At 49.3% G+C, this 16,897-nt stretch overlaps 1 protein-coding gene across 1 annotated transcript in view; it reads right to left on the reverse strand.

The window, feature by feature from the left end:
• dnah5l (dynein, axonemal, heavy chain 5 like) overlaps positions 1 to 16,897 on the reverse strand; it is a 39,922-nt gene that overhangs the window by 7,180 nt on the left and 15,845 nt on the right. The window contains exons 34-80 of the mRNA XM_053412028.1: positions 16,756 to 16,892; positions 16,509 to 16,671; positions 16,263 to 16,374; positions 16,057 to 16,185; positions 15,708 to 15,907; positions 15,137 to 15,290; positions 14,894 to 15,004; positions 14,665 to 14,820; positions 14,209 to 14,337; positions 13,876 to 14,091; positions 13,493 to 13,639; positions 13,243 to 13,415; positions 13,007 to 13,077; positions 12,797 to 12,904; positions 12,326 to 12,513; positions 11,625 to 11,819; positions 11,302 to 11,436; positions 10,952 to 11,009; positions 10,725 to 10,856; positions 10,100 to 10,317; positions 9,740 to 9,874; positions 9,430 to 9,606; positions 8,994 to 9,083; positions 8,763 to 8,897; positions 8,395 to 8,496; positions 8,125 to 8,292; positions 7,636 to 7,842; positions 7,320 to 7,412; positions 6,842 to 7,078; positions 6,625 to 6,690; positions 5,962 to 6,102; positions 5,649 to 5,780; positions 5,413 to 5,523; positions 5,075 to 5,229; positions 4,807 to 4,928; positions 4,485 to 4,714; positions 4,177 to 4,335; positions 3,948 to 4,104; positions 3,580 to 3,725; positions 2,788 to 2,922; positions 2,584 to 2,685; positions 2,382 to 2,495; positions 1,392 to 1,559; positions 931 to 1,035; positions 704 to 817; positions 445 to 621; positions 42 to 236 (exon numbers count right to left, since the gene is read on the reverse strand). Coding sequence (XP_053268003.1) covers positions 42 to 236; positions 445 to 621; positions 704 to 817; positions 931 to 1,035; positions 1,392 to 1,559; positions 2,382 to 2,495; positions 2,584 to 2,685; positions 2,788 to 2,922; positions 3,580 to 3,725; positions 3,948 to 4,104; positions 4,177 to 4,335; positions 4,485 to 4,714; positions 4,807 to 4,928; positions 5,075 to 5,229; positions 5,413 to 5,523; positions 5,649 to 5,780; positions 5,962 to 6,102; positions 6,625 to 6,690; positions 6,842 to 7,078; positions 7,320 to 7,412; positions 7,636 to 7,842; positions 8,125 to 8,292; positions 8,395 to 8,496; positions 8,763 to 8,897; positions 8,994 to 9,083; positions 9,430 to 9,606; positions 9,740 to 9,874; positions 10,100 to 10,317; positions 10,725 to 10,856; positions 10,952 to 11,009; positions 11,302 to 11,436; positions 11,625 to 11,819; positions 12,326 to 12,513; positions 12,797 to 12,904; positions 13,007 to 13,077; positions 13,243 to 13,415; positions 13,493 to 13,639; positions 13,876 to 14,091; positions 14,209 to 14,337; positions 14,665 to 14,820; positions 14,894 to 15,004; positions 15,137 to 15,290; positions 15,708 to 15,907; positions 16,057 to 16,185; positions 16,263 to 16,374; positions 16,509 to 16,671; positions 16,756 to 16,892 — 6,805 coding nt within the window. The remainder of the gene's footprint in view (positions 1 to 41; positions 237 to 444; positions 622 to 703; positions 818 to 930; positions 1,036 to 1,391; positions 1,560 to 2,381; positions 2,496 to 2,583; positions 2,686 to 2,787; positions 2,923 to 3,579; positions 3,726 to 3,947; positions 4,105 to 4,176; positions 4,336 to 4,484; positions 4,715 to 4,806; positions 4,929 to 5,074; positions 5,230 to 5,412; positions 5,524 to 5,648; positions 5,781 to 5,961; positions 6,103 to 6,624; positions 6,691 to 6,841; positions 7,079 to 7,319; positions 7,413 to 7,635; positions 7,843 to 8,124; positions 8,293 to 8,394; positions 8,497 to 8,762; positions 8,898 to 8,993; positions 9,084 to 9,429; positions 9,607 to 9,739; positions 9,875 to 10,099; positions 10,318 to 10,724; positions 10,857 to 10,951; positions 11,010 to 11,301; positions 11,437 to 11,624; positions 11,820 to 12,325; positions 12,514 to 12,796; positions 12,905 to 13,006; positions 13,078 to 13,242; positions 13,416 to 13,492; positions 13,640 to 13,875; positions 14,092 to 14,208; positions 14,338 to 14,664; positions 14,821 to 14,893; positions 15,005 to 15,136; positions 15,291 to 15,707; positions 15,908 to 16,056; positions 16,186 to 16,262; positions 16,375 to 16,508; positions 16,672 to 16,755; positions 16,893 to 16,897) is intronic.

The raw sequence follows: 16,897 nt of genomic DNA on the forward strand, positions 1-16,897 counted from the left end.
GGCAGGTGACATTTTGTGATTGCTGGTTTTTGCGTCCCCACCTGCAGCTGCTGGTCTCGCTCTCTGCTCTGGATCCAGGTCTTGCCCTGACCCTGGGGGTCGATCAGCAGGGGGTAGCGTGACGCCTTGGTCACCACGATGCCGTTCTGGATGGACAGGTCGTCGCTGGGTAGCCCCTGCAGGTTCCACTCGCCCACTGTGGTGGTGTCCACCAGCAGACCAATCACATTCAAGTCCTGCAGGGACGTCTCAGTTTAAACCTTTACAAAGATTCTTAATGTCTCCCTCAGATCAGATTGACGGTGAACCGATTCTTTAATATTCAGTTGACTGACAAATATATTCAGATTATTTTACTGAACACAGATCTTTTGTTTGACTTTTCAGTTTTATTTACCATGAAATGTCAAATAAAAGCTAAAACCACGATTTGCTTGGTCTTACAGGACTGAAGGGAATGAGCTGCGCCTCCATCTCCTTCTTCCACAGCTCCAGCAGGAGGCGCCGGTACTCCTGGTTGAAGGGGCCGGCGTACGACAGGAAGCCGCTGGACAGAAGGACGTCTCCGACCAGGTGGTCGATCTGCGTCTGGAACCCGGCACTGCTGTCCGTCCAACGGACCTGAGACGAGGGGACACGTGGAGGATGAGAGGATGGACGTGTGACGGATGAATGATTGAAAGATGGCGGGATGAAAGCTGACCTTCTCCCCCCCCAGCCCGTCGATCAGAGCCGTGGCATTGGCCATCTTCTGGCGGCAGGCCTGGGCGTCGTCCTCCAGGTCCTGCTTCTCCTTCATGGCAGCGTCGTAAAGCGCCTAAAGTTCAGCAGACGCACATTTCACTTCAGCTCATCATGAAACTAGAATCAGTGGTTTGTCTCCACCAATCAGAGCAGAGCTGACACGTGGTCAGTTCATCAGAGCGTCACCTGCACGGCGTCGAGCTCTCGCTGCTTCGTGTCCAGCTGCTCCTGAGCTTTACCCAGTTCAGCCTGAGCCACCTGGAGACGGGCCTCCTGCAGGGCCAGGTTAGCCTGCGCACACACACACACACACACACACACACACACACACACACAGACACACACAGACACACACAGACACACACAGACACACACATGCATTGTGTCCTTGCTGTTCCTCCAGTACGTTACATTTTCTGTCCAGTTTCTTTTGTTTGTTAACTTGTGTGTTTGTCAACAGGATGATGGAGGGGTGTGGTCTATGTCCGGAGGCGGATCAAGGAACTTCTTTCACTTTCTGATTTCTCAGAGAATGATTCCTGATGAAAACAATCTGTCGTGTCTGGAGGACTGACTTCTCGATGTGTGTGTGATTCAGATGATTGACTGAAGGGAGGTGTGAGATCTACTGACTCCTGTGTCTGTACCTTCAGGGGCAGCACCTCCTTGTTGATGGAGAAGAAGTCAGCCATGGCCTGAGTCCAGGCGCAGAGTCCCGCCACGTTCCCACAGATCCTCTTGGCGGACTCCAAGTTGTAGTCGTCCACCTCCAGGTAAGGAGCGAGCAGCTCCACCACCTCCTCTGTGATGGAGTCCTGAGCACAGGACGACAGCAGGGGGCGCTGTGATCGTCAGCTACATGTTCTTCACCACAACGTCTCAACAACAGTTCAGCTACCAGTTATGGACCAGACAGCTCTGAGTGTAAATACTCTGACACGTTCGTCCTGCCGCCATCACCTACGTGGGCGGAGTCTACCGATACTTGACTCTGATTGGTTTTATAGACGGCGTCTTATTCTGTCTCTACTTCCTGTGATTGGTCTAAAAGTCCAAACTGTCCAACAAAGTGTTTTCACTGCAAACCAACAGAACCTGGTTCAGTTTGATCCAGACTCAGAACTCCTACTCCACACACAGACACACACACACACACACACACACACACACACACACACACACACACACACACACACACACACACACACACACACACACACACACACACACACACACACACACACACACACACACACACACACACACACACACACACACACACACACAGCTCAGGGTTTTTCCAGTTCTAAACATACAGACGTTCAATGCCAGATCAGCTAATCCTCATCTTAGCAGGTATGTAAGTGACACATACAAACACACACACATACACACACACACACACACACACACACACACACAAGCTGGTGATGGCTGCAGTGTGATAAGATGAGTAGGGAGTTTCCCACTGACACACAGCTATAAACTCCAGTGTGTGTGTGTGTGTGTGTGTGTGTGTGTGTGTGTGTGTACATTCTGCTGTGTGGTCTCAGATCTACGTGGACGTTCAGATATCCTGATCTCTGACGTGTCCTCGACTCTAGCAGCTTGTGAGTTTGCAGCAGACCCGGACTGACCTTGCTGAAGTTGAGCAACATGCTGAGGAACGAGGAGTTCTGCATCAGCTTCATGGCCTCAGCCCACGAAGGTCGTAGACAAGGTCGCTCCGGGTCAGGGGTCACCGGGTCGATCTGAGGAGAACAGACCAAGGGAAAGAAATGAGATGAAAGAGGAACATCAGGATGAACTGGAGGTGAATATCTGAGACGACTGAGTGACCTTCCTCTGGAACAGCAGCAGCACCACGTCCATGATCCTCATGATGAGATGAGGAGGCTTCTGCAGCTTCCTCACGGTGGCGATGTCCGAGGGTTTAATGGTCTGTGGGGATGTAAGAAGAACATAATGTATACTCTGTGTGTGTGTGTGTGTGTGTGTGTGTGTGTCTGTGTGTGTGTGTCTGTGTGTGTGTGTGTGTGCGACCTGCAGTGCAGCCTCAGCAGCCTCCAGCGCTGGTTTCGCAGCCTCCAGTTTGGACAGTGCTGCTGTTTTGTCGACTTCGATCTCGTTGACGATGAGCTGAGCTTTGTCCTTCACCTTCTGCACCTGCTGCTTCACCTGCACACAAACACCTGGGTACTGCTGTGCTGGCTGTGGCCACTAGGGGGCAGAACCGGACACACACACGTGTTTGTACTTCTATCTTAGTTTTAACCGTAAAACCAAGTCTTAACCCTCAAATAGTCCATGAACAAGTGAGGACCGGTCAAAATGTCCCCACTCTGTAGGGTCTATGTTTAAAATGGTCCTCCCAAAGGTATAAGTACAGGACCGTGTGTGTCTGGATTCATCTCGGACCATCTGAGACCGATGAAGAATATCTCTGATGTGTCTCTACGTCTTGACGTCTATATTAACGTTAACGTTGTCTACTCAGGTGTGGGATCATTTAAGAGGAGGTAGAGCAACGTGACCTTTGACTCCTCCCTCCGGCGTCTGTCTGCCATGTGATTGGATAAAGCGCACATTCTCTCCTGGGTCACATTATTATTATTATTACATGTCATTTGGCGACTTACAATTATTACACCCAACATTTATGAGGGGCCATTTAGGGGTTCAGTATCTTGCCAAGGACACTTGCATGCAGATGGGGAAGAGTGGGATTTTAACCGCCAACTTTCTTGTTGCAGAACCACCACTCTACCACCTAGGCCACACCGCCCCTTGACTGTGCTGTCGGCTCCGATCAGCAGCGATGGAAACGTCTCTGACCTTTTCAGCAGCCTGAGCTTTGGCGGTGACCTCCAGCAGGACCTCATCTGCCCTCTGGGAGGCGACAGCGAGTTCCTGCTCCTTCAGCACCAGCTCCTTGGAGAGTTGAGACACCGACTGCTCCGCCTCCATCAGTTTACACAGACCTTCAACACGAGAACTCATCAGCATCGATCAGTGGACTTCTCATCATCACTGAATCTGCCCATCATTTCTCTGTTTATCTTAAATTATGAGAAAAATCTGAAGAATGCTCGTTATTAAAACCTATAATCAATGAACACATTCAATTACGACACCCGTTGCAGCTCGACTCTTCTTGTAAACAACACGTCACCACCGCAGCACACGCGTGTTCCCGGTCGTACCTGTCTTCATGCGCTCGGCCAGCGTGCCCACGTGAGCGATCTTCTCGGCGTAGATGATCTTGTAGCTGTCGATGAAGGACAGGTACGACTTTGGCGTCACAAACGTTTGACGGCGGAAACGTTCAAAGTACTCGGCACATTTCTCCGCCACCAGGTCCTGCAGGGAGAGAAGCTCTGTGATTGGTTGGTTCTGAACCTGCCGGTGACACACACCTGGACTGAGCGTTACCTGGAAGGTTCCCATGGTCACCACCACGCTGTGCTTCACGTCCTCGGAGCAGCGGAGGTCCTGGTACTGAGACAGGAAGTGATGCGACACAGCGACCAGGGCGTCCCGAGGCCAGCGCTGGAACCAGTCCACCGTGCAGCCTGATATCAGCCCCGGGAACTGTTGAGGTCAAAGGTCGCTGACGTCATCAAATCCAACCGTGGTTTTTAATATATTTGATTCACGACTGTCTCGTAACTTCCTGTGATGTCATCACATGTCACCTGACCCCGTCACGCCACAGGAAGCAGTGAAGATCTGAAACTCACCTTCAGAGCACGAGTCCGGAACTTCTCCCCGACCGGCGAGAAGCAGAGCACGACGTGGAGGTTGCTCCGCACGCGGGACAGGAAGAAGTCGTACAGGTTCTCTGAGGTCGGAGGTCGGCGGGGGTGCTCTCTCTTCATGACCGGGATCAGATCCTGGGTGATGTCGTCCAGCTCGTCGCGAGCAAACAGGTTGGAGACTTCGCCGCTGGCCAGGACGTTGTTCATGTATTCTGGAGCAGAGAGGAGACATGACATCAAAGACACTAGTGATTCATGTTCCCCAGAGGACGAACCTTGTTCTGTCAGGATTTACAGTCGGTACCGAGGAACGCTTCGTCTTTGATGTCGTTGTCGGTGAAGAGGAACGTGACTCCTCCCCCCTGCTGACCGGCGATACGATACAGAGCCTTCAGATCCTCCAGCAGGTTACTGCTGTTGTACGACCTGCACACACACACACACACACACACACACACACACACACACACACACACACACACACACACACATAAGTCATAAACCTCCTCCATGTTAGCAGATGGGACATGGACCAAACCAAACAATCAAAGTGTCAAATAAATGATTGACACCTGGTCATTGTGATCTGGAAGGTTTGGTATCCTGCGATAAACGAAGCCAGCCTCGTCAGGCTCTGCTTCCCCGACCCCCCCACCCCGACCAGCAGGGCGTTCCCCTGCTGCGTCCGCAGGATCCGTGAGATCCGCATCAGGTGTGTCATGGCGTCCTGCGGCATCAGGTTCAACAGAGAGAGTCGTTAACCAATAAGACCAAAGGGACAACAGACATATTCACTTCTTCCTCGACAGCAAGAAACACAAATAGATTTTTACTAGAAGTTTTAAATATCAACTCTGAATCCAACATGGCCCCCTGCTGGTGGCCATCGGTCTGACAGGAACCAGCTCACCTTGAAGAAGACCAGGTCCATGGCTCCTCCTCGTGCCGCCTCGTTGAACTGCTCCTGGAAAACAGAGAGCCGCTCGGCCAGGATGTCCAGGGACGGGATCGGCTCGTACACCTATGATCCAGGAATAAAGGCTTTCGATTCTATTGGCTCAAATTATTGATGAAACACATTGAAAATGAAAATAATCATTAAAAATGAGACATGGTTAAATGTGACGTGTCCTTTTGGGTTTGAACCTTCGGCGCTTCCAGCTCGGCGTCTTCGGGTTCGTCCCCCGTCGCCTCCGGAGCGTCACGCAGGAAGTCCACGAAGCAACTGTCCCACTGGGGGTGCTCAGTCACAGATCTCCCATGATCCTCCTCTGTGATCTGGGCAACGGGCGTTTGATAAAAAACAGAAACCTGATTGGTTCAAAGTTTCATGGCTTCATTTGTTTTCATCCGATTTAAACTGAGGACGTGTGACCTGATTTTATTTGTTTGTTATATGTTTGATTATTATTATTATTATTATTATAATACTGACAGACAGACACACACACACACACACCTTCTCCATGATGCAGCTGAAGGTTTGTTGGTCGCTGCTGTCGATGAAGCGGTCGGCGATGACTCTGAAACATTCATGATGGAAGAGAGCGGCGAGGAGGGCGGAGCTCTGACACACGTCTGACCTCACAGTCAGGATCCCCTGACACACAACACAACACAACCATCAACACACGCAGACACACAACACACTCAATACACAACCATCAACACCACACAACAACACAACCATCAACACCACACAAACACACAATACATTCAATACACAACCATCAACACCACACAAACAACAAAAACCATCAACACACGCAGAGACACAAAAACATACCACACAAACGTAACCCAATACACAAACACACAACACAACATTAACCACAATACAAATAAACATTTTCTTTAAGTAAATATGATTCTCTGTTATAATACATTTAAAACTTTATAAACAGGTTTACAGGATGTTGTACAGATATATCAAAATAAAAGCCCTCCCTGTTGTAGTATGGTAATACGTAAACATTGCTGAGCTTGACATTAAACATTCAATATTTACAATGAACATTGAACAGTTAACGTGGTACAGTCGCTGTGGACAGAGAACACAGACTCAGCTTCCTTCTTCCTGTTTCCTTCAGGGTTAGATGATTAAACAGGAAGTGGTTCCTACCTGCCAGATTCTGCTCAGGTCCCTCAGGTTGAAAATATAATGAAACTTTGCAGGAGACGGTAACATCTGAGGAAACAGACACAAACAAAAATTAAAGCACTGCTGTTAGATATAAGGAGAACATTATTATATCTTAATACATAATATAATTTTAGATAGTACATATAGTTCTATGACGAGTTATATTCATTAACGAGATGTTCTGTGAATATTTGACCTTTGCCTTGACGGCCTGCCACACCCGCCTGGTGGTGGGCACCAGGGCGGCGGCGAGGTGGCAGACGTCGGGGGGGAAGCCTCTCTCCGGGCAGAAGTACCCCTGAGCCACGGTGCTGAAGATCAGATCGATGGAGGAGTTGGAGGGCAGCGTGCAGTTGAAGATGGAGAACTGTCTCTTCAGACGCTGAGGGATGTCGTTCCGACCGCCACCGGGGAGGATCATGGCCGCCACCAGCTGTTAAAGGTTGTTTCAAACTCCAGTCAGGATTTAGACAGGAAGCGGATATACGACAGAAACATGTCGTCAAAGTTCAAAGTTAATTCCTTCAATCAACTGAAGCTGAGTCACACAGGAAATGAGCCAAACAGGAAGTGAGCCACACAAGTGATGTGACACTTTCATTAAAGATCCCAAACATCTGCTTTAGGTGAGACACAGTACAAAGCATGGCGGCCATGAAGCGCGGGGTTGATACCTGAACATCGACCACGGTGATAAACTCTCCTGGACGATCCAAACTGTAGAAACCTCCCTGTTCCATCAGCTGACGCACAATCTCATTGGTTATCTGAGGGAGGCGGGGCAGACAGGTGTCAGTTGCGATTGGTTAGCAGGAAGTGTCATTCAAACAAGACGAAGAGAGAAAGCACAAACTGTTCATGTGGACAAATGTATTGATATTCATATTTAAAATGTTAATTATTAATTTCCAAATAAAAAATGTTGCTCGTATGATTGGTAAACTTTAAAAGAAAAATTGATATTGACCAATCAGAGAGCTTGAGGCTGACCTGGTCTCCCCATTCGTTGATAACGGGCATGTTGATGTCATCTATGAAAACAGTCATCCTGCGCCCGGCCGGCGGCCCGTAGGTGGCGCCCATCCTCTTGTCGATGTAGCTCTCGATGGTTCTCTGGAACATGCCGGGCAGCGTGGCAGACGAGAAGTTGAGCGTCTTACTGAGGTGGAGCTCCGGGTCCAGCTTACCAGTGTAGCCCTGCAGGGGGAGCCAGAGGGAAACACGTCATGTAGCTGTAGCATTAGCGAGCTGAGCGTAAGAGCTAGCTGCAAACACTGCTGCTGGAAGCTGCAGTTCCTCTAACAGCCACTGGGGCCAGTTCTTTGGTTAATCAGATTTATGTGTTTTCCTCGACTGACAGTTTTCCTCATTTGTTAACACTGAATTGTAATTACATTTATGAATTGTATAACTATATTAAACTGTAGATGGAGTCCCTCTTTGTCAGCTGGTTGCGTTACGTCTCTCGTTGTGTCTCACTTTAATCATGACGCTCTTGGCGGTTCCCTGCTCTCCGATCAGCAGCACAGCTTTTCTCTGCTTCATGATGGTCTGCGTCAGGAAGTCCGTCCTCACGTTGTCCACGTTTGGAACCAGGATGGACGAGTAGTCTGGGACGTGGTCTTTGGGGTAGACGTACTCTGGGACCTGGATCATGGAAGAGAAGGTAAATGAGTTGGCTCTGACTCTGAGAGATGAAGGTTGACGTGGTTGAGTCAACGAAGCGATGGCGGCCTCGTGTTCACACACCTTGTTGGACCAGTGCTCCCACTGCCCCTGCTCATTGATGGTGAACTCGAAGATCGTCTGGTCGTCCTGAGTGTGCGGCAGGTCCAGAGACGAGCCGTGTCCCTTCAAACACAAATCATGCAACACTCAATCTAAAGTCCACGTTGGTCCAAAACAGCTCCAGAGACCCAAATCCTTCAGGGTCTTTTCTCTCAGAAGGAAACCTGCTTCATCACATGAGAGCCTGACCAGCGCTGCAGCTAAAAGTAAAGTTTGTCCTGAGGGTGGCGCCAGAGGAACACTCAGAAACATCCAGGGTTTATCCTCTGTGGAACATGAATGTAGATTTTAAGGATGTCTGAACAAAGAGAATGAGAGGATTCAGAAACCTTGAGAAAGGCCTCCATCTTGGCTCTGTCGTCCAGCTCCAGCAGCGCGCCGAGCGACCACATGACCACGAACATAAACAGGCGACCGACGTCCACGTGGCAGCCGGGCTTCTCCTCCGCGGCTGGGAGCAGACCCTGGACACCATGAGAGACAAGACAGAAGTGAAACCTGGAGAAATGTCTGTGAGCTGAGCCGTCCCAGAGACACATGAACGATGAACCCGGTCGTACCTGCAGCAGGTCCACAGTCTGTCTGATGTACATACACTCCAGCACCTGCATCTTAGGAGACACAGCAGTGAAGACAAAGTCCACCACGTCCTGTAGGTGGAACAGACACGAGAAGTATTACTATGGATTAGATCACAATGATTAATTCATATGTTCAACTAGTTTCCACCTGCATCAGTTACAGATATAAATGTTCATGTGGTGTTTGTGTCTCTCTCTTGTTTCTCTGTGTTTGGTCTCCACCTCTTCAGGAACCCTCTCACTGAGTCGGTCTGCTGCTCAGTATCATAACTCATAGTCTCTATAACTTGTAGAAAACAATAAGAAAAGGAAATCTGTGACACACTGACTGATAACAGAACAGATGTTTATCCTCGGCTGCCTGAAAGAAACCCTGGTCACTGTTTGAACATCCTGTCCGGGGGCGTGTCTCCACCTGGTAGCAGGAGTCGAAGCAGAGTCTGAGGGCGTCGGCCTGCGGCTCCGGGAGCGTCTGAAGCCACGCCTCCAGGATGGGGCTCCAGCCGAGCACCGACGAGCTCATGAACACCATCCCGTTCCTGGACACCGTGGCCGGGGACGCGTTGTCGATGTTGTGGGGCTCAAAGACGATCTGGAGACAGAACACAGAGGACGTCTCTTCACCTCACAACTTCTACACCTCACAGTCCCGTTCACCACAGTTCGGTTGTTCAGTGGATTCTGATTGGCTGATGGCAAAAGGCTGACACATGACTGACAGTCACCTTGCAGCAGGGCGCCATGGCGATTCTGTCTCCGTTCGCCAGCGTCAGAGTTTTGTTGTCGTCCAGGACCGAGTTCAGGTTCTCGATCCAGATCGCATCAACAGGACCATCCAGCACAATCCAGATATACTCCCCCTGACACACACACACACACACACACACACACACACACACACACACACACACACACACACACACACACACACACACACACACACACACACACACACACACACACACACACACACACACACACACACACACACACACACACACACACAGTTCAAATATGTCATATAAACATGTTACTATTACGTTATTATAAATCTATGGAGCAGCTGAGCCGTCGGTCCATCAGACCTTCTTGGCCTTGAGCGTCTTCCTCCACAGGGTGGAGAAGATGCCGTCGGTCCAGTCGTTGGTGGTGACGTCCAGCGTGCCGAACATCTGCGCGGCCGTGATGGCTTTGGGGTTCATCCTCATCTCCCGGTGCGGGGAGCCACATTCCGACATGGCCTTCATCAGGGTGTGGATGCAGCTCGTCTTCCCGGCGCCGCTGGGACCCAACGTCATCATACCTTCAGGAGAACACGCAGCTGGACTCACCACGTTCAATGATGCTGCTCAACCAGAACTGACTCCAGAACTTTGTATAAGAATAAAAGTATGATAATCTACGATGTCAACAGTAGAAGAAGGATTGGATGATTCTCCACCATGAGGACGGCTCTAAAACAAGACCTTGTTATTGGAACATAAACGTATTAAAATGTCTTAATATGATAAATCGTAATAACACTGTATACATTTATATTTATTTATATATAAGTGGTGTAAAAGTCCACTTCCAGATTATCATTTAAACCCAGACGCTGTCATCTAGTGGTGAAACATAGGTACAACAAGTAATCTCAGATGAGCTCAGCAGATCTGGACGTTTAGAACCTGATGACAGTTTAATAAAGTTCTGTCTGAGGATCGGTACCGTGTCGGACTCTCTGCGTCTCGTAGAGCTGAACCAGTTTGAGGATCCAGGGCGGGTGAGGGATCAGACCGGCCCTCTGAGCCTGACTGAAGATGGACGTCTCCAGGTCTGGATACCCGGCCTTATCCAGAACTAGCGGAGGGAAGGAGAGGAGGAGGATTAAATCCTGTTTGTCTCCACATCTCTGATCACGAAGACGAGAGTGAGTCTGTGGTTTAGAAACGTACCGATCCCAGGAAACAGGTCGTTGATCAGACTCATGAACAAAGGTTCGTCCTCATCCACCTGCACAGAAACAATCATGTTATCAAACCCCCTCAGAACAAAGCAGCATTTCAAACACTGTAAATACTTAATCAATCATCAAATAATCTTGTTATAATACAGTTAAATCAGCAGCTTAAAAGATGGACGACATGACAGCTCCTATAGTGAATCCTGTGGATCGCCCCCTGGTGGATGTCTGCAGTAGAGGTCATAAACCTCCTCCTCCATGTTAGCAGAGATGAAGTTGACATTAAATTAATATTTGTCAAAGAAGGTTTCTGTGGTTTTAGGTCGTTCCCATCACACACACCAGTTTGGAAAGGTTCATGTCTCTCAGGACCCTCATCACCACGGTCTTCTCTGGCTCTGACGGGTTGGATCTCTTCACGGCGCCCAGCGTCCTCAAAACTGACAAAATGTTCCTCAGACCAAAATCATAATGGACCTGGTGTTAAGACAAAACAAGTATCATGAAGTCAGGTGCATAAACAATATGATAATATGAATATGACTGATCTGTATCTGAGAAAAATTGTCTGAGTCAGTGTCTCTGGACATTTGCTGGAACTTTTCCTGCAGCCTCCAGTAAAATGACAGAGTGAGTTTTGATGACCTTCACTTTGTTTTCCCGACCTGTTTGGAGAGCTGCTCCTCACACAGTTTGTAGAGGGTGTAGAACTTCCTGCTGAGAACCTGGTTGTCACGAAAACCGGCACTGGCCAGTTTGACCCTCATGATGATGGCTCGGTCCGGGACCATCATGGCTACTGTGCGGAACTGGATCTTCAGGTTCTCGGGCAACTCCTGGCGCCCGGCGTATCCAGGGTTCTGGAGGACCAGGGGTAGAATCAGGTTTTGATAACTGAATGGTTCTTAGATACATAGAACTCTGTTCAGGTTCTGAAGGAATTCAAAGCTGGAACTCTGGCTGTGAGATTGTTCTGGTTCTGAGGTGGTTAAGTCCTGGGACTACCTCAGGGGCCGTGTCCTGTGGTGGACGCAGACTACAAACTATGTAGATGTAGATTATAGACATTAGTTTTCAGAGTATTCCATATTTGTGTCTCCATCCCTTGCGGCTGCATCGTTTGTTACTTTTAGCTGCTGCACTTTATCGTTAGCGAGCTCATTAGCTTTATCACCGGCACGCAATGAATCCTGGGAAAGCTTTGCCCACACATTGGATTCAGGTCTCAGCCTTAAGAAATGGGAGGTTCGGAAAAACCTTCAAGCATGTGACCCCTGAAGAACCAGAGCTTGTGACATCACTCGGTTTGGATCGAAGGTTTCTGATTGGACCTTTGTGTGGTTACTCTCGGGTTTCAATCGGTTACCATGGTGATGAAGATGCCGAACTCCGGGTCCATGTCCACCACGTCTCCGTCTGTGAAGACAAACTGCTTCTTCTTGTTCTTCTTGCACTGCAGGACGACGTAGATCTGCTGGGCGGCGACTGACAGGACCGGCAGCTCGATGCGGTTGAACTCATCGAAGCAGCCCCAGGCTCCGGACTGAGCCAGACCTGCAGAGACACACAACAACCAGCAGGTGGCACTTTACCAACTGGACATATAGTTGAGGACAGTTTTAGTTTTGTCTGCGTCTGGCAGCTCCGGACTTCCCTGAGCCTGAAACGTTTTGGCTGCTTGCATTTGCGATCTCATTCTTTCAGTCAATACCCAGATCTCTTAACCAAAGGTTTGGAACAAAGATCGTCCAGTGAAGCTTTGTCTTCAGCTCAGCTCCATCAGCAGATACCACGAGCAGAGGGCAGGAGGTTGACTGTTGGCTGTAAAGCATCACACCTTTATAAATACGTCCCAGTCCTCTGTAGTCCATCTGGTCCGAGCAGTTGAAAACCACCACGTATTTGCCCAGACAGCGACCCATGTCCTTCGTGGTCTCTGTTTTACCTGTAAACACACAGACACACACAAACACACACGGACATGCACACACACTTGATTAGAGCAATCAACTCAGAGTGAGACGTTTGTCCCCGGAGTCTTTGTTACCTGTTCCTGCCGGACCTGCCGGAGCTCCGCCCATGCTCATCCCCAGGGCCTGCGATAGAGTGATGTAGCACCTGGACACGAGCCACAGAGGGAACGTTTTCATTTAGTTTGAATGATCTGTCAGTGGGTTGGTTTGGTTTATGACCCATACTAGAGCCAGCCACCAGGGGGCGATGGAGATGCTTTATCTCCACATTTGGGAGCCGTCATCTTTCTTGACAGTCTGTGGTTTGTACCTGTCAGTCAGCGGAGTGATGACCAGTCTGTCTGTACAGCCCAGGTACTCGTTGCAGTAGCTGAACTCCACGTCTGTGATCTGAATGACGCATCTGTCCGTCTCCTCCAGGAAGTAAAACCTCGACTGCTTCTGCCACTCGAAGTCCAACGCAGACCGAACGTTCAGGCGCACCTGAGGGAGGTAATGTTACCAAATGACATCACCACTCGGATTAGTGACGTAACGTCCCTGTCCCTCCGTCCACCCACCAGCTCGTCAAAGATGTCCCTCTGGTGGACGTGGATGGTGATGAGCGTCTCATACTGCGTCCTCTCGTTTCTGCTCAGCTCCTTCGTCGTCATGTCGATCAGCTCGTTGAGGAGGTCCATGAACTTCTGATTGGTCGTCTGCATGACCTGCCAGGCGAGGTGGGGGGGGGGGTAGTTAATTCTGAAGTAATGCTGTATAATTTGAATGTAGTTTGTCTCTGTTATCTAATCACATGTTTACCTACGTGTCCACTTAAAACCAAGAAAATCAAATCGGTTCATCTTCACGTTTAACTCAAGATTTCTCACATCGTGTTCACGTGAAAACATGATGACTCCGACCACTGGGTGGCGCTGGCGATGAGACATTAACATAAAAGCACCTTCTTGTCAGACTTGCTGAGGACTAGTGCTTCTTCTGCGTCTCTGGTCCAGATCATCTGGATCCCCAGGAGGCCGACCTGCGCTGGGAACGCTGCCTGGAAGTCCAGCAGCTTCAGGCCCGGCTCAGTGGTCGCCACGTAGGCCTGACGGATGATGGCGTGGAGCGTGTGTCGGACGCCGGCGAGCAGCTGCACTAACCACACCTCCACGTTCCCCTGGAAGGTTTGATCGTCAGCAGTCACAGAGAAGATCCAGACAGATTCATACAGTTTTATGGTTTCTGGTTTAAAGTGTGAGAGGAGAAGAAGAAGAACTGTTCTGATGGAATGTACCTGAGCCAGGACGGGTTGACTCAGCTCCACAGTTTCTCCTTCCTGAGACTGGAAGCTGAGCATCTGGTCGTAGAGCTTCTCACTGAACACCACTCGGCTCACGTTGTCGAACAGACTCAGGAGATGAGCCTGATGATGAAGAGAATTCAGATTCAAATATTTATCAACTATGTTATCAAGATTGTAAAGAAGAGAAAGACGATGCTGAGAGGTGGAGCAGGGAAAAGTTAAAAAAATTAAACTAAATCTTAAACCAGTGTTTGTTCCACCTGCACCAATGTGTGTGTGTGTGTGTGTGTGTGAGAGTGAGAGTTGTGGGTGTGTATTCTATTTAACTTTTTATATGAAGCTCCTTCTACTTTGCTTTTATGTTAATGTAATTAGCTGCTGATCTGACGTGTTTCTCCTCGTGCACGTTTCATTGTACGTGCACATGACGAGCTACACGCGTGTCACCTGGATGGTGTGCGAGTCCGACGCCTGACCCAGGATCTCCAGCAGGGCGGGGTCGGACACGAAGAAGAAGCGAGGGAACACCAGTCGTTTCTTCTCCAGGTAACCGGACAGAGACTTCTGACACAGCTCCAGCTGCTCCAGCAGGTGAGGCAGCAGCTGCAGAGACAACAAGCGGCTGTGAGCGGGAACCTACAGCATGTTGTGTTGCTCAGAGGCACGTGGGCGGCACCTGGCTGAGCGTCTCGTCTCCCACGCAGCACTGCACGGCGTTGGGGAGCTCGTGAGCTCGCTGCATGATCCTCTGCCAGGACTTGTCGATGTTCAGGAAACGTTTCGCTTCCTGAGGAACAGACAACGAGCATCAAGCCACAGGTTGACATCAACGAGGCGTGGTGATGATGTCACCGGTGACATCATCAACAACGAGGCGTGGTGATGATGTCACCGGTGACACGCAGCCGATTGGTCGGACCTGAGGCAGCTGTTTGGCGATGTCTCCGCCCACGAACACGGCCTCCAGGTAGATCCAGAGGTTTTGAACCGACAACCACTTCTCGATGATCTCGGACGTGTTGGAGAGTTTCTGGATCCAGAGCTGGATGGACGGCTTGAACGGAGCGTTGTACCTGCAGGACGACATTCATTCATTTATTCATTCATTTATTCATTCATTTATTCATTCATTCATTTATTCATTCATTCATTTATTCATTTATTCATTTATTTATTCATTCATTCATTTATTCATTCATTCATTTATTCATTCATTTATTCATTCATTTATTCATTTATTTATTCATTCATTCATTTATTCATTCATTCATTTATTCATTCATTCATTCATTCATTTATTCATTCATTCATTCATTTATTTTGTTCATTTATTCATTCATTCATACTTTCATCCATGTCTCCACCCAGTCTTTTGTTCTTCAACTCATCTTACTTCTGTCAATATTTCTTGACCCTTGACCTTTTATTCTGTCTCTCACATGTTGTGTATTTCTCCCCCCCCCCCCCCCCCCACACACACACACACACACCTGTTGCTCAGCAGTGAGGTCAGCACCATCAGGCCGTCCTCCAACATGGAGACTTTCTCCACGGTGTCGGCTCCTCTCAGCAGCAGTTCTCCTCTGGTCCTGAAGGGGGCGAAGCTGAGGCTCTGGCTGCTCCACTCGGCCACGACGTCCTTCAGCTTGGCCTCGATGTCTCGCTCCTTCACGGCACTGATGCAGACGTCCTGACCACAGCAGGACAGAAGAGACACAATCCAGGTTCCATCTTTTCATCTCTGTCTCATAACCAAGGTCCCGTCAGGATCATAACAGCTCATTTACTTTATCATTAACAAGTTAAGTTAATAAAATAATGTGAATAAATCCTCCAAACCTCAATGTCCTCTTTGTGTTTGAGCAGCGGAGCCTCCATGATGCTTCTGAGAGAGAAGCTCTCTGATTCCACCTGGAAGCTGTGAGCGGTCAACTCACTGAGACGAGTCCAGTGTCTGGGCAGCATCGCCTGAAGGACACAGAGTCACTGAGGGAATGTTCTCTGAGACACCGGTGAGGTCAGTGACCCCTCTGCCGGCCTCCTACCTTGTTGGCCATCATGTAGAGCAGAGGGCAGGACTCAGTGAAGTCATCGATGGTCTTCTTCAGATCTCTAAACGCCTGCCACTCCTTCAACGCCTTCGGAAGCTTCCTGATCCTGAACAGACACAGAGACAGGTGAAGAAATAAAACCACAACAGACATGTTTTACTCTTTATTTCTCTTTTTCTGCTGCATTCATTTATTTATCCAGTTTGAAATATTGTCCTATCACTGTCCTCGCTGCTCCACCTGTTCTGGAAGTCCTGCAGCTCCAGGTTCATCTTCTCGATGTCCAGCCCCGCCCACAGGAAGTCGTAGTATCCAGTCACGCTGTCGATGACGGAGTTATATAAACTGTAAAGTTTGGACAGAAGAGAGAGCTCCCTCTTGATCCTCTGCAGCTCTGGATACTCTGCAAGGAAGGAGGGAGATTAAGGTGGGGAGGAGCCAGGAGAGAAGGAGAGAAGGAAGCAAGGAGGCCGGCGGTGAGACGAACCTTGAACAGTCAAACCGAACAGCTCCTCTCCTCCTGAGTAGGTGATGAACTTCCTCCACAGCTGATCCAAGTCTGACTGGAAACTCTGCAGACGCTCACTGGCTTCAACTGGAGCCACGCCCTCCACGCCGGGACCCCTGCA

This window comes from Pleuronectes platessa, chromosome 20, assembly GCF_947347685.1.
Source record: "Pleuronectes platessa chromosome 20, fPlePla1.1, whole genome shotgun sequence".
Lineage (NCBI taxonomy): Eukaryota > Metazoa > Chordata > Actinopteri > Pleuronectiformes > Pleuronectidae > Pleuronectes > Pleuronectes platessa.